Source organism: Trachypithecus francoisi, unplaced genomic scaffold, assembly GCF_009764315.1.
Source record: "Trachypithecus francoisi isolate TF-2019V2 unplaced genomic scaffold, Tfra_2.0 Lachesis_group4, whole genome shotgun sequence".
NCBI classification, from domain to species: domain Eukaryota; kingdom Metazoa; phylum Chordata; class Mammalia; order Primates; family Cercopithecidae; genus Trachypithecus; species Trachypithecus francoisi.
The window spans coordinates 125,187,462-125,213,609 of NW_022681469.1; the positions used below are offsets into that span (position 1 = coordinate 125,187,462).

General features: G+C 44.2%; 1 protein-coding gene across 4 annotated transcripts in view; it reads right to left on the reverse strand.

Moving 5' to 3' along the window:
• The window catches only part of CALN1 (calneuron 1), a 674,755-nt gene that overhangs the window by 221,515 nt on the left and 427,092 nt on the right, over positions 1-26,148 (reverse strand). For all 4 annotated transcript variants that reach the window (XM_033193351.1, XM_033193349.1, XM_033193350.1 and 1 more), the window contains one exon: positions 17,256-17,368. In XM_033193351.1, the coding sequence (XP_033049242.1) occupies positions 17,256-17,368 (113 nt within the window). The remainder of the gene's footprint in view (positions 1-17,255; positions 17,369-26,148) is intronic.

A 26,148-nucleotide genomic window follows, 5' to 3' on the forward strand; every position in this document is an offset into this window, starting at 1 on the left:
GGAGGACTCAAGACAAAAATAATGAATGGACCACAAATGCTATTTATAGGTATAAATGGTAATCATGGATGCATAATGGACATGCCATATATTAATTTAATGAATAGGCTGTAATTCCAATATAAAGCTCATGTCTGTTCCTTACACACCATCTCAGCTCCTCCAACCCTAGTCCAAGCCATCCGCATGCCTCCCAGATTCCTAAAATAACTTCATAACTCGGTCCCCATTTCCACTCTAGCCCCTACACTCCTTCACACAGCAACCAATGATGTACTTTGCATACAAATTAAATCAATCCACTCAAGTTCTTAAAACACTCCAATGAGTACTGCTTGTACAAGAAATCATATCCAAACTCCACACCTTGATGAGATGAGAGACAGTTCTTCCTCAAGTGTCAATTCACCCTTTCTTAATAGCAATGAAATCCCCAATTTTGAAAATTCTTGGACCAGAACTGTTCAGAATAGAGATGACATTTCCCAGCTTCCCTTGCTGCCACGTATGGCCACGTGACTGACTTCCACCAGCCATGTGACTGACATCTGGTGGGGGAACATACGTAGAAGTGATGTTTGCAACTTCTTAAAGGACTTGTGGCCAGGTGAAGTGGCTCGCATCTGCAATCACAGCACTTTGGAAGGTTGAAGTGGGCAGATCACCTGAGGTCAGGAGTTTAAGGCTAGCTTGGTCAACATAGAGAAATCCTGTCTCTACTAAACATACAAAAATTAGCCGGGTATGGTGGCGGGCACCTGTAGTCCCAGCTACTTGGGAGGCTGAAGCAGGAGAATTGTTGGAACCCAGGAGGCAGAGATTGCAATGAGCCTAGATCGTACCACTGCACTCTAGCCTGGGCAAGAGAGTGAGACTCCGTCTCAAAACACAAAACAAAACGAACAAAACAACTTAATATTATCTGAAATTTCCTTATTCATTATTCATTTATTTAATGCCTTTCTCCTACCCCTTACACTAAAATGTAAATTCCATGAGCACAAGAGCCTTGTTTATTGATCACCACAACATCTGTGTTCTATCCAAGAGACTTTTAAAAATCATTTTATTAAACAACAATAGAGATGGGGTTTTGCTATGTTGCCCAAGCTAGTCTTGAACTCCTGGCCTCAAGCAATCCTATTGCCTGGGCCTCCCAAAGTGCTGGGATTACAGCCATGAGTCACTGGGCCCAATCTCAAAAGACTTTCAATAAGCCTCTGTTGAATGAATGAATCAGTCAATCAAATAATGGCTGGCAATATCAAATACACACAGACACATACAAAGAGAAAGTGTCAGAAACAGAATTGAGACAAATGTTAACACCATCAGTCTAAGCCAGTGAGTAGATAAAAAATAAATGGGGACATTCATGATTTTAATGTAATTTTTGGTGGAAAGGAGTCACGGATCAATAGCTCTATTTCTTATACATTGTGCAAACAGTCTATTCAATTACCATATTACGTTTGCAGAAATCCAACATATTGAGACACAATACATGGATACAATAAGTAGTATGAAGAAGATATTATATATCTGACATTCTATGATTATCATGCAAAAACATGAGAAACCAATAACAAGTATTTAAACAGGGTATTTAGTAATATTCTCCCAAATAACTATTGAGTGAACAAAAATATTATCTACAATCATAGACCATATAATAAGTGATCACAATACATATAAAAACCTCCAGAATGGTGACAAAGCTATACTATGAAGAAAATTTCTATCTAAATTATTTCATTACTAAAAAGAGAAAACTAAATAAAATAATTTACACAAATTATTATTATAAATGATAATAAATGATCAGAACAAGAAGCAAGCAAGAGAAAGGAAGAAAAAAACTGAAAATACCAGAATGAAAACAGAGAAAAAAGGATTATTCATTAAATAAAAGCATAGATTTTCCCCCAAATCACTAAAACAGACAATCATCTGGCATATCAAATTAATAAAAAATGAGAAAAACAAAAATTATAATTAAGAGAAGCTAAAACAATGGTATGAGAATACTTTCAATTTTTTTTTTTTTTTTTTTGAGACAGAGTTTCACTATTTTGCCCAGGTTGGAGTGAGGTGGTGTGATCTCGGCTCACTGCAACCTCCGCCTCCTGGGTTCAAGTGATTCTCCTACCTCAGCCTCCTGTGTAGCTGGGATTACAGATGCCCGCCACCACACCTGTCTAATTTTTGTATTTTTAGTGAAGACGGGGTTTCACCATATTGGCCAGGCTGGTCTCAAACTACTGACCTCAGGTGATCCACCCATCTCTGCCTCCCAACGTGCTAGGATTACAGGTGTGAGCCACTGCGCCCGGCCTCAAATAAATTTCTAAACAATGTTTTATATAAGTAAATGCTAATAAACTACATAGTTTTGAGGAATTGGTAACCTGAAGATAATATTAAGTTTTCAAAATAGACTGAAGAACAATTATCTTCTAATGTTTATCAAATAATCATCTCAAAAAAATGAAAACAAAACAAAAAAGCAGTTTATGAACTAGGAAGCCTAAAGTCAAAATTATAAATCAATTCCATACTGTATAGAATTAATTGTAGATCACAGAAAATAACAGAAAGCAAACAAATGAATTTTATCATGCTAGGTTAACTATGTTTCAAGACCTAACAATGATCCTTGTAGTTTTGTATAAACTATAGGGCACTTTTATTTATAAATATGAATGAAGAAAATAAAAATGGCAAACCAAATTCGAAACTTACATTACAAATTCAAATTGCATTAAGAAAATGGCCTACCATGACAACTAATATTAACTCTAAGAATACAAAAATGATTTAATAATAGGAAATTTATTGATTATCACATCATGTCCAAACAAGAATAATCACAGGATCCTATTATGAGAGATTCAAAGGACATCTGAGAAAAAGCTATCATATATTCATGGTTTTAAAAAACCTTTGGTAAGTTAGATATGGTTTGGCTGTGTCCCCACCCAAATCTCATCTTGAATTGAAGCTCCCATCATTCCCACGTGTTGTGGGAGGGGCCATCCCAAGCGGAGATCATTGAATCATAGGGGTGGTTTCCCCCATACTGTTCTCATGATAGTGAACAAGTCTCACAAGAGCTGATGGTTTTACTAGGGGTTTCCCTTTCCTTTGGCTCTCATTCTCTCTTGTCTGCCACCATGTAAGACATGCCTTTCACCTTCTGCCACGATTGTGAGACCTCCCCAGTCACATGGAACTGTAAGTCCTTTAAACCTCTTTTACTTTATAAATTACCCAGTCTCGGGTATGTCTTTATCAGCAGCGTGAAAACAGACTAATACAGTAAGTAAGAGGTTAATTTCCTAAAATCAACTATCACCCTTACGGTTTATTAGTAGTAAACAGGTTTCAGTCAATACAAATGAGATAAAATATACACTGCCAAAAAAAAGGAAACAAAATTGCTGCAGTTTGTAGACAAAGTCATTGCAGGGATAAAGAACCTAAGAAAATCACTGGAAAAATCCATGACCGTTGTTTGTGTTTTTCCAGAATTGATATACTGAAATCCTAGCCCCCATTGTGATGGTATTAGGAAGTGGGCCCTTGGGGAGGTGATTAGATCATGAAGGTAGAGACTCATAAAAAGGATTCCTCCCTTCTCCCAAGGGAGGAAGGGATAAAAGGAGCCAAGGAAATCAGCTGATACTCTGCAATCTGGCAGAGGGCCTTCACCAGAACCTTCTAGAACCGTAAGCAATACATTTCTGTTGTTTATAAAAGCTACCGGGTCTGTAGTATTTAGTTACTGCAGCCTAAACCACCTAGACTCTTGCTAATGAGAGAATTCAGTAAGGTGGCCAGATGAAGCCCAAAATTCCAAAGCCATTTTTCACCATACTGACAAAAAGGGGTTAGAAACATCTAATGAAAAATTAAAATCAGGCGTGCTGGCTCACATCTGTAATCTCAGCACTTTGGGAGGCCGAGATGGGCTAATCACCTGCATTCAGGAGTTCAAGACCAGCCTGACCAATATGGTGAAATTCCATCTCTACTAAAAATACAAAAATTAGCCAGCATGTGGTGGTGCGTGTCTGCAATCCCAGCTACTCAGGAAGCTGAGGCGGAAAAATCGCTTGAACCTTGGAGGCAGAGACAGAGGAGACTTTGTCTCAAAAAAAAAAAAGGAAAATTAGCCAGGCACAGTGGCTCATGCCTGTAATCCCAGCACTTTGGGAAGCTGAGGTGGGTGGATCATGGAGTCAAGAGATCAAGACCATCCTGGCCAACACAGTGAAACCCTGTCTCTACTAAAAATACAAAAATTAGCTTGGCGTGGTGGCGTGCACCTATAGTCTCAGCTACTTGGGAGGCTGAGGCAAGAGAATCGCTTGAACCCAGGAGGTGGAGGTTGCAGTGAGTCGAGATGGCGCCACTGCACTCCAGCCTGGCAACAGAGTGAGACTCCAGCAAAAAAAAAAAAAAAGGAAAATTAAAATCCTATTCACCATGGCAAATATAGGAAAAAAACAAAAACAAACAAACAAAACAATGGCAGTACCTCAACAAGACACTGTAGGGTCTGCTCCCCCATGTCTGGGAGAGAGTTAGGTGTGTGGGGATCAGGGCCCACTGACCAGAGAGTCAGGTGGCTGTAGCCACCTCCCGGGTGTCTTGGCTGCACCCTTGAACCTCAGAACGCTATCTCGTGGGTCAAGAGCATTAGAGCCGTGGTCAGAGGCTCCTCCAGGACACCATCCCTGAAGCAAAGGAAGACCCTTGTTCCCAAACCTGCCTTTGGTTACTTCTTATTTGGGGTTTGAAGGGATTTACCTGACTGACCCCAGGAGATCCCCATCAGCTTCCATGCCTGTCTCGCTCCTTTCTCTACTTCCTCTGAAATTTAACAAGTTCAGGGCCAAGATTCCACTTCTGATAGCATCCATCCTAATCATCTTTCATTTCTCTCTTGTTTGCTTCATTTAGAGAGAGTCTCACTCTGACACCCAGGCTGGAGTACAGTGGCACGATCCTAGCTCACTGCAGCCTCAAACTCCTGAGCTCAAGTGATCCTCCCACCTCAGCTTCCCAAGTAGCTGGGACCACAGGTATGCACCACCGGACCCAGCTAATGTTTAGATTTTTTGTAGAGACAAAAAATGTTTGTTGCCCAGGCTGGTCTTGAACTCTTGAACTTAAGCAGTCCTTAGTCTCTCAAAGTGCTGGGATTACAGGCATAAGCCACCATACTAAGCCCATTTAGATAACTTTCAATGAAAATTCTGCACCTTCCTGGGTGTCTACAGTTCACATCATACCCTATGGGTTAAACACTTGAGGATAAGTAGATTGAATTAAAAAATACATGTTTAAACATAATTTGGGAAGGGTCTGTGGAATAGAGATATGAAACCACTGGTGCCAGGACTTTCCTGATGAAGTGACCAGTGATTTTTCTCCTCTCCCCACCTATAGCCTCTGGTCAGCTCATCTCAGCTACAGGCTGAAGTACCAGTCATGAGGATATTTTGAGGGGATTTTTAAAAATTACTTTTAATCGGCTGGGCACGGTGGCTCATACATATAATCCCAACACTTTGGGAGGCCGAGGCAGGCGGATCACGAGGTCCTCTTGAGACCATCCTGGCCAACATGGTGAAATCCCGTTTCTACAAAAAATACAAAAATTAGCTGGGTGTGGTGGTGGGCGCCTGTAGTCCCAGCTACTCAGGAGGCTGAGGCAGGAGAATCACTTGACCCAGGAGGCGGAGGCTGCAGTGAGCCGAGATCATGCCACTGCACTCCAGCCTGGCAACAGAGCAAGACTCCGTCTCAAAACAAAACAAAAATTACATTTAATCAATTTATTTTTTGTGATCATAAAATCATTTCAGACTTTCTCCCAAAAGATGACTTTTCAGCATACTAACTAGACATAAGGCTGTTATGTGGAGAGCAGCATCTGTGACAGCCCTGCCTTGGGTCTTCCGCAGCCTCTGCAGCAGAGGGTCAGACAGCGGCTTTAGGTGACAGCTGCCACTCAGTGGTCTCCAATGAGTTCTTTTCCTCCTGGCAGCTGGTAGCTGCATTAATTTTGATTTTAGGCTTTATTGATTGATTGATTGATTGATTTTGAGACAGAGTCCCGCTCCGTCACCCAGGCTGGAGTGCAATGGCGTGATCTTGGCTCACTGTAACCTCCGCCTCCTGGGTTCAAGCGATCCTCCTGTCTCAGGCTCCTGAGTTGCTTGGATTACAGGTGCACACCACAAAGCTTGGCCAATTTTTTTTTTTTGTATTTTTAGTAGAGATGGGGTTTCATCTTATTGGACAGGCTGGTCTCTAACTCCTGACCTCAGGTGATCCACCTGCCTCGGCCTCCCAAAGTGCTGGGACTACAGGCGTGAGTCACCGTGTCCAGCCGGCTTTTATACTCTCACATCAACTTTGTGCTTCGTTCACCGCAACCATGGGCATATGAACTAGAAATGCTTCAAATTCCAATCACTTCTCTCCTTTTTGTTTTTGCCACTGAAAACAATGGTTGGATAATGTAATTTTGCTAATTTGAGATTTTTTTTTTTTTTTTTTTGAGATAGGATCTGGCTGTCACCCAGGCTGGAGTGCAGTGGCGTGATCATGGCTCACTGCAGCCTCAACCTCCTGGGCTCAAGTGATCCTCCTGCCTCAACCTCCCCAGTAGTTGAGACCACAGGTGCATGTCACCACACCCAGCTAATTTTTTGACTTTTGGCAGAGACAGAGTCTCACCATGTCGCCTAGGTTCCTGTCAAACTCCTGTGCTCAAGTGATCCTCCTGCCTCAGCCTCCCAAAGTGTTGGAATTACAGACATGAGCTACCACGCCCAGACCAATTTGAGATTTTATTAACTTTACTGAATAATAACAGAATAGACCATATAGCCTAATACAAACAAGTATAAAGAAAAAATTGCATTCACTTTTCTGCCAGTCAAAATAAGTACAATCAGAATTTTTTCCATTTTTTTCTCTCTGACTATAAATGGATGCATCCTAGATGAACATAAATGGGCATATAATAGATGTAGGATGGTGATGTAATTACGCTGTAAATTCCACCTCTATCTTGGCTTTTTCTTTTAGTATCAAGTGAAAATATTATTTCTAATAATTATATAATATTTTATCTTTATAATTGCATTTTCCTACATCTCTGACTGATTTTATATGATAGATTACTAAATGTAGAATTACTTTAAATCACAGGGTTTGAACATATTTTAAATTATAGGGCTTTGAAAATTATGGCTAAGTATCACCAAATAGTTTTCTGAAAAGTTGTACAATTTACAAATTTACATTTCTACAAATAAACTGTAAATACATTTCTTTCTATTTATATTTTTATCAGTGTTATATGAGTTTGCCCCCTCTTTTATTTTTATTTTTTTTAGATGGAGTTTCACTCTGTTGCCCAGGCTGGAGTACAGTGGCTTGGTCTCAGCTCACTGCAATCTCCGTCCCCCGGGCTCCAGCGATTCTCCTGCCTCAGCCTCCCAGGTAGCTGGGACTACAGGTGTGCGCCACCATGCCCAGCTAATTTTTGTATTTTTAGTAGAGACAGGGTTTCACCATGTTGGCCAGGCTGGTCTCAAACTCCTGACCTCAGGTGATCCGCCCACCTCGGACTCCCAAAGTGCTGGGATTACAGGTGTGAGCCACTGCATCCAACTGAGTTTGCCTATTTTATCTTGCTCTTGACAACTTTTGAGGATTACATGATTTAGTTTACATTCTGAGAAGACAACTGTTAACCAATCCCTATTTTAATGAACACTTGTAAGATTTCTGTTGAGGTCAAGCTGTTTTAATGTTTATTTCAAATGTCTATCAGTTGTCTATTTCTCTTTATCCCACTTACTGTCAAGAGGTTTCACATCGCTTTAGAAATGTTTTGTACATGTGCTTTATTCTATAAACTGCCATATTTATGCCAGTTTGTTAGCTTTTTTGTTTGTTTGCTTTTTGAGACAGGGTCTCGCTCTGTTATCTAGGCCGGAGTGCAGTGGCATGATCGTGGCTCCCTGCAGCCTCGCCCTCCCAGGTTAAATTGATCCTCCCACCTCAGCCTCCCCAGTAGCTGGGACTACAGGCATGCAGCACCATGTCTGGCTAATTTTTATATTTGTTTGTAGAGTCAGGGTCTTGCTTTGTGACCCAGGCTGGTCTCAAACTCCTGGGCTGAAGCGATCCTCTGCCTCAGCCTCCCAAAGTGCTGGGATTACAGGCATGAGACACTGCATCCAGCCTTTGTTATCTTTTTAAATATTCTTATAATTTAATAGTATAAGTTAGTAGTATTATTTGATTCTTCCATTGCTTCCAATGCTTAGAAAGTTATTTCTTACTTAGAAATTAGCTACACATTGATAGGTAACTTCTCCACCTTTTCAAAACAGTTTAAAATGATAGTGTTAAATAGACTGAAGATCAATTACACTTATGAATAAGGATAACTAAAAGAAACACCCCAATTACCAAACCTAGAAGGAAGCCAGGGTCAGAACCAGATCAGTAAACCTAACTCACTGCCCTGTCCTAAATGTCAGGCTCATTAAAATGCTGTAACTAAGTGGCTCTCAAACTCAAGCGAGCGTGGACATCACCAGAGGGTTTATAGAAACAGACTGTTGGGCCACAGGCCTGGAGTTTCTGATTCAACAGGTCAGTATTGAATATTGAATTCAATAGGTGGGGCCCAGGAGTTTCCATTGCTATTTTTTTTTTTTTTTTTTTTTGAGACAGGGTCTTACTCTGTTGCCCAGGCTGGAGTGAAGTGGTGCAATCACGGCTCACTGCAGCCTCAACTGCCTGGATTCTGGCGATTTCCTCACCTCAGCCTCCAGAATAACTGGGACTACAGGCATGTGCCACCACGTCAGGCTAATTTTTTTGTTATTATTTGTAGAGATGGGGTTTTGCTATGTCGCCCATACTGGTCTTGAACCCCTGTGCTCAAGAGAGCCTCCCACCTCGGCCTCCTAAAGTGCTGGGATTATAGGTGTGAGCCACTTGCCAGGACAGAATTCCCATTTCTAACAAGGTCCAGGCATTACTAATGTTGCTGGTCCAGGAACCACACTTTGAGAACCACTGTTGGCATGAATGCTTTCCATATTCCATTTTTCCACAGTTGGTAAGATCCCTGGAGGGATTGAAGGCTTGCTGTCGGTCTAGCAGGCCTTGATATGGGCATCACTGCTGAAAACTATTAAGATTCCATGAGATGATTAAGAATGGAAGAGAGGCCAGGCACAGTGGCTCATGCCTGTAATCCCAGCACTTTGGGAGGCTGAGGTGGGCAGATCACCTGAGGCCAGGAGTTCCAGACCAGTCTGGCCAACAAGGTGAAACCTCATCTCTAATAAAAACACAAAAATTAGCTGGGCGTGGTGGTGGGTGCCTTTAATCCCAGCTACTTGGGAGGTTGAGGCAGGAGAATTGCTTGAACCCGGGAGGTGGAGGTTGCAGTGAGCTGAGATTGCACCCCTGCACTCCAGCCTGGGCAACAGAGGCTCAGTCTCTGTTTTTTGAGGCTCTGTCTCAAAAAAAAAAGTCACTGTCAGTGGTTGGATATATTTCCTTCCAGTCTTTTTACGCATAACAGATTTGGAGTCACATTGTATTGTAGGTTTTTGTATGTAACATTTCCTTCACATGTCACAACCATGAAATGCAAACGCTCTCAACTGTCCATGGGTCAAGAATTTTATTTATTTTATTATTATTTTCTGAGACAGAATCTTCCTTTGTTGACCAGGCAGGAGTGCAGTGGCATGATTATAGCTCACGGCAGCCTCAACGTCCTGGCCTCAGGCAATCCTCCTGCCTCAGCCTCCCGAGTAGCTAGAACTACAGGTATGTACCACCACGTCTGGCTAATTTTTAAATTTTTTGTACAGAAGGTGTGTCGCTCATTGCCTAGGCTGCTCTCAAACTCCTGCCTTGGCCTCCTAGAGGGCTGAGATTAAAGGCATGAGCCACTGTGCCTGGCCTAAAGTCAATAATTTTTAAACCAAACCACCTGCCCATCTCTGCCATCATCCTGGGACCAGCTTATAAAATGTCCCAGACAAAAGCCTGGGCCCTGGGCTGGGAAGAACTAGGTTTTTGGATCAGAACCTAAGACAGAGATCAAGATTCCTGGACCAGGCTGGGCACGGTGGCTCATGCCTGTAATCCCAACACTTTGGGAGGCCAAGATGAGTGGATCACTTGAGGCCAGGAGCTTGAGACCAGCCTGGCCAAAGTGGCAAAACCCCGTGTTTACTAAAATTATGAAAAAAAAAATAGCTGGGTATGGTGGCACACACCTGTAGTCCCAGCTACTTGGGAGGCCGAAGCATGAGAATCACTTGAACCTGGGAGGTGGAGGCTGCAGTGAGCTGAGATGGTACCACTGCACTCCAGCCTGGGCAATAGAGGCAGACTCTGTCTCAAAAATTAAAAAAAAGAAAAGTCCAGGACCAAAGCAGAAATGGAAAGCCACAGGAGACATGCGACCACAGCAAGAACTGGGATGGAGAGACAAAAGGTAGAGCCTTTCCGGAAAAGGTTTCTGGGGAGCAGATGCAGGCATTTTACTGCACCTGCTGCATACTCTCCCACCAGGATGAGTGAGGATTGGACAGCAGCAGACCCATGATTGATAACCAGGGAGGAGCAAAGCAAGTCAGCGTGGCAAACAGACTTTGATCCCTACCAAATCCAGGGGAGTGCCCTATGCACTATTAGGCTAGGGTAATTTACAATGTCTTGCACATTGCACACAGCTGTGGGATAAACACGCTATTCTAAAGACCAGCTTGCAGAATGGCTCCCTGGACTTCGTGTGTGCTCGGGAGTATTGCCCAAAAGTCCTGAGCATGCAAAAAGACCAGGGAGCTATTACGGGCTTCTTGTCTCCCGACCTTTAGCTCCGGACTCATTCCAACACGACAAGCACCATCCAATGAGCAGATCTATTGGCTCACAAACTATGAATGTTTCATTTCTTAAAACAGAAACTCTAAATCAGTGAAGTCTTCATGAATAAGGTTTGATTGTGAATAAGACAAAAATGTGAGCAAAGGAACCCAGTTTTACATGAGATGTTTTCGGCATCACTCTGGCCAAGGTGTTCTTGAACCTCATGGTGGCAAAAGTAAGACATGCAAACAGCTCGGCTTTCCTCACCAAATGTGGGACTCATTTCTCTGTTTCTGCAGAGGGAAAAGAGTGTAACGGAAGTGTTGGCTGGCCTCTGGGACCGGCAGACCTGTTTAATCTCCCATGATCCTTTCATGTATGCTCCCTACAGCTTGCTGTCTGCAAACTCATGGCAGAACACTGTTGCACGGGGCTTGAGGTCAAGGAGGAGAAAATGAAAAAGGCTGCTGAGGTGAATTCATGAAAACATGGTGATAAAATAGCAGGGCTCTTTCCTCTGCCACTTGGGGATATCTACTGTATCATAAGCCTCATATTCTTGGATACAAGTAGGCACATGAGGTGTGACGTAAATAAATAGTGGAAAAGCAGGGACCCTGAGGATCACACTTGACTTCTCGGCAGTTGCAATTAACCTGCAGCACTGAGCAGGAAGGCTACCTCCCAGTCCCGAGTCTCAGCCCCGCTCCGTCCCTTCTGCCATTCCTTCCTCTCTGCCATTCCCATATGCCATATCCTAAGGCTGACTCCAAACACAATTTCACATTTCCTCAGCAAATATATCACTGCAGTAACAGCAAACACACAGAAGCTTGATGAGCGGAAACTAAGGACACAATCACAGCTTTACAAGTTATGCACAGGAAAGTGGTTCTGAACAGGCTGGCAAGAGTCTCACACCCAGAGGGCTGAGCATATCCGGGCAGGACTAGAGACCCTGGGGCATGACTCTCAGACCATCCTCCCTGGGAAGGAAGCTGCATTTGTAGCCAACTGTATTCCCCCTTCTCTGATAACCAATTTCCTGAAAAGAGCCAGGGGCTCATACATTTGTGACTAGTGCCAACCAATAAATAGTTGTTTTTGCTGAATCCCATTTGATTTTATTCTACCCTTGGCAGCATAGGCTAGAACGCCAGCAAGGAAAGCACTGAAAAAATTTAATTAATTAATTAATTTTTGAGACAGGGTCTTGCTCTGTCGCCCAGGCTGGAGTGACTACTCGATCTCAGCTCACTGCATCCACCATCTCCCAGGATCAGACAATTCTCATGCTTCAGCCTCCTGAGTAGCTGGGATTATAGGCGCTTGCCACCACATCCAGCTAATTTTTTTTTTCTTTTGTATTTTTTTCAGTAGAGATGAGGTTTCACCATGTTGGCCAGGCTGGTCTCAAACTCCTGGCCTCAAGTGATCCGCCCATCTTGGCCTCCCTAAGTGCTGGGATTACAGGCATAAGCCACCCTGTCCGACCTGGAAAAAGGATTTCATTAGGAAAAGGCACCTAGTGCTTGATAGGATTGCTTCTCAGTGATACAGAGAATAGCCTTGGTTATAGGTTTCCTCTAAGATAGGAAGAAACCGAAGCCTGGGGAAAATGGAAGGCTTGGGGCAGCAATGTCAGATCAGAAGTTAAAGTCCAATGACAGAATCTTTACCCTTTGTGGTAGCTAACCTCCAGAGTGATCCACAACAGCTCCTGAATCCTGACATTCACCGGGAGGCTGTTCTCTCCCACACTGAATAGGGATGACCTGTGTAACCAAGACAATATTGTAGAAATTACGGTGTTCAACTTCCATAGCTAGGGCATAAAAGATATCATTGCTCTTGCCTAGCACTGTCCTGGATCACTGGCTTTGAGGGAAACTGGCTGCCATGTCAGGAGGACACTCAAGCAGCATTGTGGTGAGGTCCGTGTAGTAGGGACCTGAGAGCTCCTGTCAACCACCAGCATTACCTTGCCAGCCAGGTGAGTGAGCCACCAGGAAGCACATCTTCTAGTCCAGTCAAGCGCAAGGCTGGTCACAGCTCCAGCCAGCATCTTGGCTGCAACTGAATCACAGACTCTGAGCTAGAACCACCCAGTTTAGCCAGCTTTCAAATTCCCAACCCACAGAAACTAAGTGAGATAGGAAATATTTAGTGTTGTTTTCTGTCCCTAGATTTTGGTGTAATGTATTATGCAGCCATAGATCACAGATCTATACCCTTCCAGAGGTAGTCTCATGTCTGTTTCCATGGGAAACTGACTTTGTTACAGAGGGGAAGCCTTGCTAGAGTCTCTTAAGTAGGATGGTCTTCTTTCAAGAATATCAGTACCTCCTAAGATCAGTATCTTCTGCCTGGATATCTGGAGGTGAAAAGCTACCTTTTTTATGTATTTATTTATTTATGTATTTATGTATTTATTTATTTATTTATTTATTTTTGAGACAGAGTCTCACTCTGTCACCCAGGATGGAGTGCAGTGGCACAGTCACAGCTCGGTGCAGCCTCAAACTCCTGGCCTCAAGCGATCCTCCTGCCTCAGCTCCAGAGTAGCTAGGACTACAGGTGCACACCACCGTGCCCAGCTAGTTTTTCAACTTGTTTGTACAGACAGGGTCTCACTGTGTTGGGGAGGCAACTTTTCTGCTTCTTTTTTTGTACATTATCTTCAATCACTTCAAGGAAGGAAGCACACACATGTATATATATGTGCACACACACAGGCACACACTCAGCTTTCTTCTAAACCTGAAAAACCGCTTAAGCACTGGGAACCTGAACTCTTTTCCAGAAACAAGCCAATGCTGTAGAAGTTTTAAATACCATTTTTTCACGCTGTCTCTGAAGGGGCAGGCAGTCGCAGGGGGAAAAGGGGGAGGCTGATTACTGAGAATTGATGGATGTTTCTGTTCTCGCTTGCTAGTCGTAAAATTCTGAGCTGGGTGAGAACCAGCAGGAGAGGAAAGCCACAGCCACTAAGTCTGTGCCTTCCAGCATTGATTTAAATATTTCAAGATGGAATTTTCCCCTTTTACTCTCCTTTCTCCAACCTATCTTTTCACCCTGAGTGTGGAAGAAAATCTTGAGTAAGACAAAAACACGGAGACTTTGTGAGCATTATAGCATGTCTGAATTAAGCTACAGGCAGTCCATATATTGTAAGAGAAATATTTCCTTGCAGTGTACATGCTCTACTGTGATGAACCTGGAAGACAAGAGGCCTCTGTTTAAGTGTAGATTAAGTAGCCATAGCTCCTTCCCATCCAGATGAGGGCCAGAAAGAAGAATGCTTAGAGGCCGGGCGCGGTGGCTCAAGCCTGTAATCCCAGCACTTTGGGAGGCCGAGACGGGCGAATCACGGGGTCAGGAGATCGAAACCATCCTGGCTAACACGGTGAAACCCCGTCTCTACTAAAAATACAAAAAAATTAGCTGGGCGAGGTGGCGGGCGCCTGTAGTCCCAGCTACTCGGGAGGCTGAGGCAGGAAAATGGCCTGAACCCAGGAGGCGGAGCTTGCAGTGAGCTGAGATCCAGCCACTGCACTCCAGCCTGGGGGCCGAGCGAGACTCTGTCTCAAAAAAAAAAAAAAGAATGCTTAGAGCTTACAAGGCCTTGGAACATTCTCCTAGGCTGGAGTGGGCCCTAAGGGTGGAGGTAAAGAGTAGAAAGCATTCAGGGGCTCAAGTGCCATGGCTCACTCCTGTAAACTCAGCACTTTAGGAGGCAAGGCAGGAGGATCGCTTGAGGCTACGAGTTTGAGACCAGCCTGGGCAACATAGCAAGATGCCATCTCCACCAAAAAACACAAAAAAATAGCAGGGTATGGTGGCTTGCACCTGTGGTCCCAGCCACTTGGAAGGCTGAAGTGGGAGGATCACTTGAGCCCAGGAGTTCAAGGCTACAGTGAGCTATGGTTGCATCATTATACTCCAGCCTGGGTGACGGGATGAGACCCTGTCTTTAAAATACACAAAAGACAAACACACAAAAAGGTATTCAGGACAACAGATGGAGAATGAGAGAACGAAGGAGAAAGACCCAGGGGAGAAGCAAGTCGTCAGGGCCCATCAGAGTAAACCTCCATGGGCCAAAAGATGGCCAGGTGGGAAATGATGTTCCTTCATCTTCTGAACCCTGGGGTCATTTCCTGTTTCCACCAGGGGACTCTGCCTATCTGTCCCTGCAAGTGTCAAGTCATAACTGAAGGTTCCATGAGCACTGCAATATTCTCCTTGCATGGTGAGTCGGGTCCTAGAGATCTTCCGGATCCTATCATCAGTTCAGGGAGATGGCATTTTCCTATCGGCAGTGGGGAGTTCAAGAGCCCCTGTCTCACTCTCCCCTGACCCTGGATGTCCTCTCGGACCATGTCCCGTCTCTCTGCTCATCCTCATTTATACACTTTCCCTTGGTGAGCTCATCCTTGCCTACAATTTTACCCACTAGCTCTCATGAATCTCAATTCGGTGTTCCAGCCCCAGCTGATTTCAGCTGTGCATAGACTTCCTCTCTTTGCTTGGCTGCTTGACCCTCACCTTCCACTCAGCACGTTCAATTGAGGATTCAACCCTACAAGACTTCTCTGTTGCTCCATGATCTGACCCCTGCCAATAACAGCAAGTTGGGAACTTTGGAGTCAGCCTCACCTCTTCCCTTTCTACAGGCCCTAAATCCATTCTGCCAGTGGGTCCTGAGGTCTTGCCCTTCAAATGGTATCTTAGTCGTGGTCGATGACTTCCCCATGCCCACCCCTTTTCAAACTCTCATCACAGCAGGCCTGGAATGCCCTCTTTTCTTTCTTTGCATTTAGTTCCACCCATATTTCAAGGTTCAAAGCAGGTGTCACATTCCCTAAATTCTTTTCTGAACCTTCAAGACCTTTCCTCCTTTCTTACCCTTCCATTCATCTATTGAAACAAATAGTTATTGACGGCTTGCTGTGTACAGCATGCACCGAGTGAGCTACAACTCTGAAGCCCTGTGCTTCAAGGAGTTACAGTCTACTGACCATCACACTAATGAATCACTTGTTTGTTTTCCCTCGCTTAATTGTATTTCCCTAGCCAAATTATTATTTTTGTTTGTTTGAGACAGGGTCTTGCTCTGTTGCCCAGGCTAGAGTGCAGTGGTGTGATCATAGCTTACTGTAGCTTTGAACTCCTGGGCTCAAGCGATCTTCCTGCCTCAGCCTCAAGACTAGATGGGACTACAGGCATGCATCATCACATATGGCTAATTTTTAAAATTGTTTGTAGAGGCAGGATCTTGCTATGTTGCCCAGCCTGGTCTTGAACTCCTGGCCTCAAGCGATCCTCCTGCCTCAGCCTCCCAAAGTGCTGGAACTACAGGCATGAGCCACCAAATTCAGCTTCCCCAGTCAAATTCTTAAATAGCTAGGTCTGAGTCTCAAATGCCTTTTGTAAAACCCACAAAGACTGATAGATTATAGCATACATAAGTTCTTACTAAATACTTGTTGGTTCTATGCAATATGGGTACCTGAATAAGACTAGAAAGACATGCCAACTGCAACCCTTATCTAGGTTAGAGAAATCTCTCAGTGAAGGGAAAAAACAGTATCAAGAAATTTTCAAAAAACCATGCTGTGTCTGAATGGCGTTTTATGTGTCTAACCAGTAATTTAATTTAATTTGACAGACAACTTACTTGATTCAAATTTTTTAAAATAATGATTGATAACCCACTCCCTAAATTTTATAATCATAAAATAATTGTCACATTTTAAGAGTAGAGAAGTATTATAAAAATGATTTCATTATACTTTAATAATTAGAATGTTAGATGTTTGGAATTTCCTAAGAGATTTTACAAGGTAGAAATAGGAGCTAACTGAGAAGCACTGAATATACATTCTTAGACAAAACCATGCTCTCTCATTAAGTACAAGGATATTGATGGGATCCAAATGTACCAGGCAACCATGCCATTCTCTCAGCAAAGATATCCCGGAACTGGGGTCAAAGAACCGGTTCAGATAATATCTGTGTGCCCCTTTGCAGTGTCCCCAGGAAAAATACTTTCGTGAATGAGCAGTAGAATAACTTCACTTTTCCCAAATGCAAAAAAAAAAAAAAAAAAAAAATCCTATGAGAAAAAAATGGGAAGATATTTCACTCCTCCAAACCCTAAAAAAGTAATAGTTTTGATTCTTTGTTCGGGAACATATGTCGCTCAGCCCAGAAGAGATCTTCACGTGCCAAACAGAAGCTCAAGAATTCAGAGGCAAAAGTTACTCTCAGACATGTTTACTGTCAAACTCAGTCTGAAAAAAAAAAAAAAAATTCTTACTCACCTGCCAGAATATGCTGTCTATCGTGTTTCCAAGAAAACCATCACGACCTTCTGAAGACACCAGTTTGGGGCCAAGGATGGTCATGAATTCATCAAAATCCACCTGGCCATCCCCTGCAAGGAGAAGATGTAAATATGAGTTGCAAACAAGCTGAACTTGACCTACTGTACCCGAGGCAACAAACACCTCTATGCTTTTCTTCTGGGCGTGACCTCAGTCAGTGAAGAAGAGCTGGTAACCTTACTTAAAACTGTTCAATGTTCTTCAGTGACTGAAAGTACCATAAGAAATTGGCAATTATTAGTACATCCACGTATTCCTAAACATTTGACGGTATTTCTAGCTAAATGTCCAACCATCACCTCCCACTTAACATGGCTATACCTCACCCCTACTTCTCCTTTTACTCCGAATTGCCCAGATGGAAGTGGCAACTTCACCCTCTCTCTTCCACCATCCTTGTCACCCACATATACATTTAGCCACCAAGCCTTCTTGATTCCACCTCTTAAGTATCTGTGGCTGCTGTATCTTCCTCATTACTCAATGGCTAGTTCTCTTTTCAACAACGACGGTGAGAAAATCCTTCCAAGAATTAATGTCCCCAGTTACAATTCTGTTATGAGCAGCACGGCTTTTACACTCTTACCTTCACAACCTCTTCTATGCAGTTCTCAGTTTAATTCCCCCCAACTAAATCTGATCATGCTTTCTATATTTGAACAGCATTTTTTTTTTTTTTTTTTTTTTTTTTTGAGATGATGTCTTGCTCTGTTGCCCAGGCTGGAGTGCAGTGGTGCAATCTCGGCTCACTGCAACCTCCACCTTCCAGGTTCAAGCGATTCTCATGCCTCAGCCTCCTGAGTAGCTGCGATTACAGGAGCGAGCCACCAAGCCCGGCTAATTTTTGTATATTTAGTAGAAGATGGGGTTTCACCATGTTGCCCAGGCTGGCCTCTAATTCCGGACCTCAAGTGATCCACCTGCCTTGGCCTCCCAAAGTGCTGAGATTACAGGCATGAGCCGCTGCACCCGGCCTGAACAGCACCTTTGATTGAAAATAGGGATACCACCTCAGCATAGCGTTCAAGCTTCACTATCTCTTTTGCATCCATTTGTCCCCAACCTTTGCATAAGATGCAAGTTCCTTCACACCTCTGCGTGCATGTATATGCTGGTCCCTCTGTCTGAGATGCTTTCCCTCACTTGTCTATCTGGTGAATATCTCTTTCTCTAAGACAGAGCTGAAATGTCATGTTATCTTTTTGTTTTATTCCTGATCTCATTAGGCAGAACTGGTCGAACTTTTTTTCTCTCTCTCCTACTAACTCCATGTGTACCTACTATAGAATTTAAAACCATGTAACCTGGCCAGGCGTGGTGGCTCATGCCTGTAATCCTAGCACTTTGGAAGGCCGAGGTGGGTGGATCACCTGAGGTCAGGAGTTCGAGACCAGCCTGACCAACATGGTGAAATCCTGTCTCTACTAAAAGCACAAAATTAGCTGGGTGTGGTGGCCCACAACTGTAATCCCAGCTACTTGGGAGGCTGAGGCAGGAGAATCGCTTGAATCTGGGAGGCGGAGGTTGCAGTGAGCCAAGATCGCATCACTGCACTCCAGCCTGGGCAACAAGAGTGAGACTCCATCTCAAAAAATAATAATAATAAAACAATACAATAAAAGAAAATCTTATATCCCAGTCACTGATTTGCATGCCTATCTCACAAGCGAAAGATTGTGAGTTCTGCAAGGTCAAGGACTTGGTCTGAAACGTCTTTGTATATGGAACACCAAAGCAAGCCTTCAGTATGTACTTGTACAATGAATGAATGATGTCTCTTGCTCGCTCTTTCTTTGTTCAATTCAGCATCTGTTGGATCTTTCATGCTAGAGCTGACAGTAACCAGAGGGTGGACTTGAGCCAACTCAACAGACAAAAGCGAACCTGCAAGGCATTATTGGATCCTCCAGGAGTCATCAGTGTAGCATTCTGCACCCTTAGAACTGCTCAAAAGGGCAACTCCATCAAAAGTTCACCACATCCCTATCTTGACTGCAGCCAGCGCAGCCAGCCAGGTGTCTGCACACAAGAGTTTGCCCGAATGCCCACACATAAATCAATGCCCTCTCAGAGTGCATTCATTCACCTTCAAAGAATATTCATTCAAAACCTATTTCACAATGCCAAGCAGATGTGAGCATCAAGATGCCAATAATTCAGAACAGATTGTCCAGGAACAGATCCCAGCAGAGGTCAAACTTCCTAAAGGATTAGGGAGGTGTGGCAAGTCAATGGGAAAGGGAGGATTTAACCACCAAGTGACGAGGGGCCCTCAGTGGCCTCTGGAGAAGAAATCGATTTACCTCATCATTCAACAAGATACATCTAAAATTTCACTCCTGCTGATAATCATAAGAAAGCGAATTCAAGCAACAATGAGTTACCATCTTGCCTTCAAAATTATCAAATACTTCCAAAAGCACACTAGTCGACGCTGCCAGAAATACAGAGATTGCCTCTATGGTGCATTCCTGGTATACTTGTCCCAGGTATAGACAGGAAGTACCAATCAAGATCCTGTAAAGTGCTGTTTCCTTTGGATCTAACAACTCCCCTAAAAAAATAGAGGGGGGCTGGGTGAGGTGGCTCACGCCTGTAATCCCAGCACTTTGGGAGGCCGAGGCGGGCGGATCATAAGGTCAGGAGTTCGAGACCAGCCTGGCCAACATGGTGAAACACTGTCTCTACTAAAAATACAAAAATTAGCTGGGCCTAGTGGCAGGCGACTGTAATCCCAGCTATTTGGGAGGCTGAGGCAAGAGAATCGCTGAACCCGGGAGGCAGAAGTTACAGTGAGCTGAGATAAGACGACTGCACTCCCACCTGGGCGACAGAGCAAGACTCTGTATGGGGAAAAAAAAAAATAGAGAGGGGGGTCTTGCTATGTTGCCCAAGCTGGTCTTGATCTCCTGGGTTCAAGTGATCCTCCTTCCTCAGCCTCCCAAAGTGCTGGGATTACAGGCATGAGCCACCATACCTGACCGCAATAACTTCATTTTTAAAGAAAAAACAAAACAACATTATCTCGAATATAGAACAAGATATTTGCCTACAGATAGATACTCAACCAGTATTTGTAAAAGTGAAAAGTAGAAAGCTAGAGGGAAAGGAGAATGGCCCAGTCTGCTAGAATTTGACACCTCTGAAAGCTAACTCCATGTGGCTCCACGTCTTGGATAGACATGCTTGTTATACACGTGCAGGAACTCTGCCCAGCCTAAATCACCTCCCCTGGTCATAGGTGGGGCTGGATGACCAGTCTCAGACTAAACTATGCATTCTCAAGAGAGACAGTATCACCAACAATGGGGTTAAAATGGATTCTTAGGGAACAAAATAACATTAGCCAATGTTAGATATTACAAAGGCTTGTGGCTCTCCTAGGGCACAGTACATAATACACAGTGTATCTGTACAAAATTTCAAGGGGGTGGGACAACTGGAAAAATGCCTATCTGAAAAGGCTCTTGGGTGGTGCTTATTTAAAGAAAGAAGAGGAAGGTTAAGAAGCACTGGACTCGCAGATGCCCCAAGTACTGTGGTTCTTTTTCCTAGGTACTCCCTCTGGAATGCTGGTCTATCAGCAGTGGGCGTCATCCCACTATCTGCACCCACAGTGAGGTCTAACTGTTCATACAGGCTTAGAAGCTCAAGGACATGGATCTACATTTTTGTAAAGATGTCATGAGGGCCGGATGCGGTGGCTCATGCCTGTAATCCCAGCACTTTGGGAAGTCGAGGAGGGTGGATCACTTAAGGCCAGGAGTTTGAGACCAGCTTGGGCAACATGGTGAAACCCCATCTCTACTAAAAATACAAAAATTAGCCGGGTGTGGTGGTGGGCGCCTGTAGTCCCAGCTATGTGGGACGCAGAGGCAGAAGAATCGCTTGAGCCTGGGAGGAGGGGGGTTGCATGAGCCAAGATGGCACCACTGCACTCCAGCCTGGGTGACAGAGTGAGAGCCTGTCTCAAAACAAAACAAAAAACAACAACAAAAAACAAACAAAAAAAAGCACACAAGACCTGATCTAAGATATGTCCGCCAGGCTACTTAAGCTCCTGACCATGATATAACGGGCACCATTCTCTCCCACTTGGGAACCTCATAGTTTACAGGATGTGGCAAAACCCATGCTTGCCAGCACCAGGAGAATGAGGCCATCTTTGAACACTGCACCTTCAAGGTAGGAGGAGGAGGGAGACCACCCACCTCTCTGAAACCTCGTCTCAGGGTGCAGGGAGCGCAGCAGTTTGGAACTGGTGCATTTCACAGGTCCACATGGAGCTCTGGACCAAATCATCACAGCACCAGGCAGTGCTCGCAGATGGTGCACTTGGCTGGGAACTACAGACCAAAAGCTGACAAGCAGAAACGATGCTTCTGAAACACATCCTGGTCCTGGCAAAGGGAGCAGCTCATTTGCTATTCCAAATTGTTGGCCAGAGAAGAAGCGACGGGGAAGGGCACTCAGGATCCTACGGGCAGGGCCAACTATGGCGTGGAGTACACGTGACTTGGCAGAAGAGGTCCAGATCATGGAAGTATTTGCTTCCAGTCATTTAGGAGAGGACATTTGGAATCCCAGATTGGTCGATACGTGTTTTTTGCTTGTGATACTGTGATTTATAATAAGAAATGCATATTGGCCAGTCACAGTGGCTCATGCCTGTAATCCCGACACTTTGGGAGGCTGAGACGGGTGGGTCACTTGAGGTCAGGAGTTTGAGACCAGCCTGGTCAACATGGTGAAACCCCGTGTCTGCTAAAAATACAAAAATTAGCTGGGTGTGGTGGTGCACATCTGTCATCCCAGCTACTCAGGAGGCTGAGGCAGGAGAATCGCTTGAGTCTGGGAGGTGGAGCTGAGGTCATGCCACTGGCGAGCTGAGGTCATGCCACTGGCCTCCAGCCCGGGTGAAAGAGCAACACTCCATCTCAAATACATACATACAGATAGACAGACAGATAATAGATATAGATATAGAAATCTTTGTCTCTGTTTCCTGGTACACAGTTCATAAAACACTTATAATTCCGTAAGTGATGGGGTGCAAGGAGCATCTTTTGTTCTAATATTTGGTCTTTGACTCCAGTTCCTGGCCAGAACTCCTAAATGCTTTGGAACTTCCTGGGTGACAGGAATGTCTTTTGTTCTAATGAAGCCCTTCTTGGTGGGCTTCCAGTGGGAGATGATCACCAGAAACACCAAACCATGATTAGAACCTTGGAAATTTCAGCCCCATCTCCTGAACCTCCAGAGAGGAAAGATGAGCTGAAGATTGGGTTAATAATCAATCATGCCTACAGGATGACACCTCCATAAAGGTCCCTAATGTATGAGGTTCAGAGAGTTTTCAGGTTGGTGAACACACAGAGATGCTGGGAGGATGGTGCTCCCAGAGAGGGCATGGAAGCTGCATGTACCACTCCTATTACCTTACGCCTCTCTGGCTTTCTCTGAGTTGTATTCTTTTCTAATAAATGGGTAATAATCAGTAAAGTGCTTTCCTGAATTCTGTGAACTGCTCTAGTAAATGAATGAACTCAAAGAGGAAACCTGTGATTTGTGGTCAGAAGCACAGGTGGCCACGTGAACTTTGAAATGGTGTCCTAAGTGGGAGCAATCTTGTGGGACTGAGCCCTTGACCTGAGGGACCTAATGCAAATGGCAATTGTCTAAACAGGTGCTCCTCAAATAAGGCTAACTCCAGGTAGATAGCAACACATAGTAACAGAATTCAATTTAATTGTAGGACATCCAGTCTAGTGTTTGCAGATAACTGAGGAATTGCTTGGTGAGGGAGAAAAACCCACACTTTGGTCTGTTTGGTCTTGAGCATGAGAGTATTGGGAAAACAGTCTTCTTTTCTTATACAATCTCTTTGTTACTCAATGAGGAAAGGGGGGCTTCTCCAGGCCCATGGTTGGAGGAGTAATCAGGGTAGGTCTCCCATATCTCTAGCTGTCTCCTGGTATTTCTCAGCTCTGGTTCCTAAGTATGTAAGGACACAGCACATTTTCTGCAGACCTTCAGTAAATGAAGACTCTTCCTTCTAATCTACAATTCTGTGCCAACCTTACTGGTAAACATGAAGGTTCTATTCCGATTTAGACTATGGAAATGACCTCTTTAGCAGATTTTAATTTAACAGACAAACAGGGCTGGGAATATGCCCCAAAAGTTATCAGCATTGTACCCAGAAGTCTGATCCGTATGCCCCCACACCCTCAGTCTCAGGGGAATGGAGACAAATAGAATCTCAGAGGTAGGTTTTACACTAAGTCCCTAAAAACCATTCCCAAGCTGCCAGGCTGAAGCAAGGTCCAGGAAACCTGATAATCATAATACTATCTAACATTTACTGGGCACACACAATGCGGTGGACATGGTTTTTAAAAATACCCACATATGGTTTTTTTTGTTTGTTTGTTTGTTTTAGAGACAGGGTCTTGCTCTGTCACCTAGGCTGGAGTGCAGTGGTGCCATCATAGCTCACTGCAGCCCCAAACTCCTGGACTCAAGCAATCCTCCCGCCTCAGCTTCTGGAGTACCTGGAACTACAGGAGCATGCCAACACTCTTGGCCAATGTTTTGAAATTTTTTCAGAGATGAGGTCTTGCTATGTTGCCCAGGCTGGCCTCAAGCAATCTACCTGCCACAGCCTCCCAAAGTGCTGGGACCTATGCTAACTCATTTACATCTTCCTGCTGCCCATTTGACAAATGAGAAAACTGAGGCTCAAAGAGGTTCAGTAGCTTGCAGAAACTTATGCAGGGAGTAGAGCCAAGATTCCAGCCCCAGCAGTCTGCCTGTGCTTTTTATGGCCTTTCAAACGGTCACTCATTGACATGGTCTGTCTGGATCACTGTCTCCTGATCCCGGCTTTTCGGAGTGCTATGGCACCAGGTACACAGAGTCAAACTGAAATCTAAATGGCTCCCTGTGGTCTAGCTCTTGCATCTCAGGTCAGCCACCAGAGGCCATTCTTCATCATTTCAGAGAGTGATGATAAGTAATAGGAACCACTTATTTAATACTTGCTATGTGCCAGGCACTGAGCTCAGGGCTTTACATGTATTACCTTGTTTAATTCCATGCCAACACTATAAATAGGTTCTCCCCTTCCACATTTTATCAATGAGAAAACTTAGAAAAGAAGAGGTTAAAAATAACTATATCAAAGCCATGCAGCTACCATGAGGCAGAGTGGGGGCTCAGCTCAGAACCATAATTGCTTTGTTTTTTGTTTTTCTAAAGATAGGATCTCACTCTCTCACCCAGAAGTACAGTGGTGCAGTCATAACTCTCTGCAACTTTGAACTCCTGGGTTCGAGTGATCCTCCCACCTCAGGCTCATGAGTAGCTAGGACCACCACTATTTGCCACCATGCCTGGCTAATTTTTTTTTTTTTTTTTGAAACAGACTCTCACTCTGTCATCCAGGCTGGAGTGCAATGGCACGATCTCAGCTGGCCACAACCTCCGCCTTCCGGGTTCAAGCGATTCTCCTGCCTCAGCCTCCCGAGTAGCTGGGATTACAGGCACCCGCCACCATGCCTGGCTCATTTTTGTATTTTTAGTAGAGATGGGGTTTCACCATGTTGGCCAGGCTGGTCCCAAACTCCTGACCTCAGGTGATCCGCCTGCCTCGGCCTCCCAAAGTGCTGGGATTACAAGCGTGAGCCACTGCACCCAGCTCCTGACTAATTTTTAAATTTTTTGTAGAGACAGGGTCTCACTATGTTGCCCAGGCTAGACTTGAACTCCTGGCCTCAAGTGATCCTCCCACCTCAGCTTCCCAAAGCACTGGGATTACAAGTGTGATCCACTGCACCCGACCAGAACCCTGGTATTAACCCCAATATTGTACTGCCTTCCCTTGACATCAGAGATCCCAGTTCTTGGTCCTGGCATAGGATCACAGGACCTCAAGCTCTTTTCAAAGCTTTAGAGTTATAGTGTGTTTTCCTATCTGGGCGTTTAGGAAGGAAGTTAGTGGGAAATTGGGAGAGATGGCTATCAAGGGCTTTAATGCAAATGGCAATTGTCTAAACAGATGCTCCTCAAATCTCTTTGACTGCAGTCAGGATCTTAGTAATTCTTTATGGGTGCTCCATTGTCAGGGAGGGGATTCAGGTCTTTCACATGGAACCCTGCACATATCTGAAACCTCCTCCACCAGAAAAGAACTGGTCTGATGAACAAAACCTGTCCAGGCCCTGCAGGGTCCCATCAAACTGCCATTACAGAATCACATAACCCCAAAAGACAAAGGTGACCCTCTTCCCAGATCTGCAACTTTTCATGGAATTCAGGAGGTTCTAAATGCAAAAACTTTGATTAACTTCTTTTATGACTCTTGAATGAGCAAGTAGTTGCAGAAAGAAAGAATGTAATTCAGTCCGACTAGGCCTCATTTTCCCCTCTCCAGCTTCCAAATATCATGATCCACTTAGCAAGAAGCACAGAAAGCTAACCTGCCAAGGACTGCGTCTCGTGGTTTCCCACTGCTATGTGAGTCAAAGTAATGAACTTGAACTAGGGCAGGAAGCTGCAGGAGTGCCAGGACTGTACAACATTCATTAAGACCAACCAGGCGAAATTCTCACAAGGAGGTAAAATAATCCTAAAAAAAAAAAAATCACTGCAAAATAAAAGGGAAGAGAGGAATATACAGGAAAAATGGGTGGGCTTCAAAGGGTAACAAGGAGACAAGAAGAAATGTCTATCTGAGACTCCATTCAAATTAGTTGACTAAATCCCCAAAGCATAAGGCACAGCTTAGCTTCCAGGGGCTTGTAATCCATTACCCAAGGCAGAATCAAGG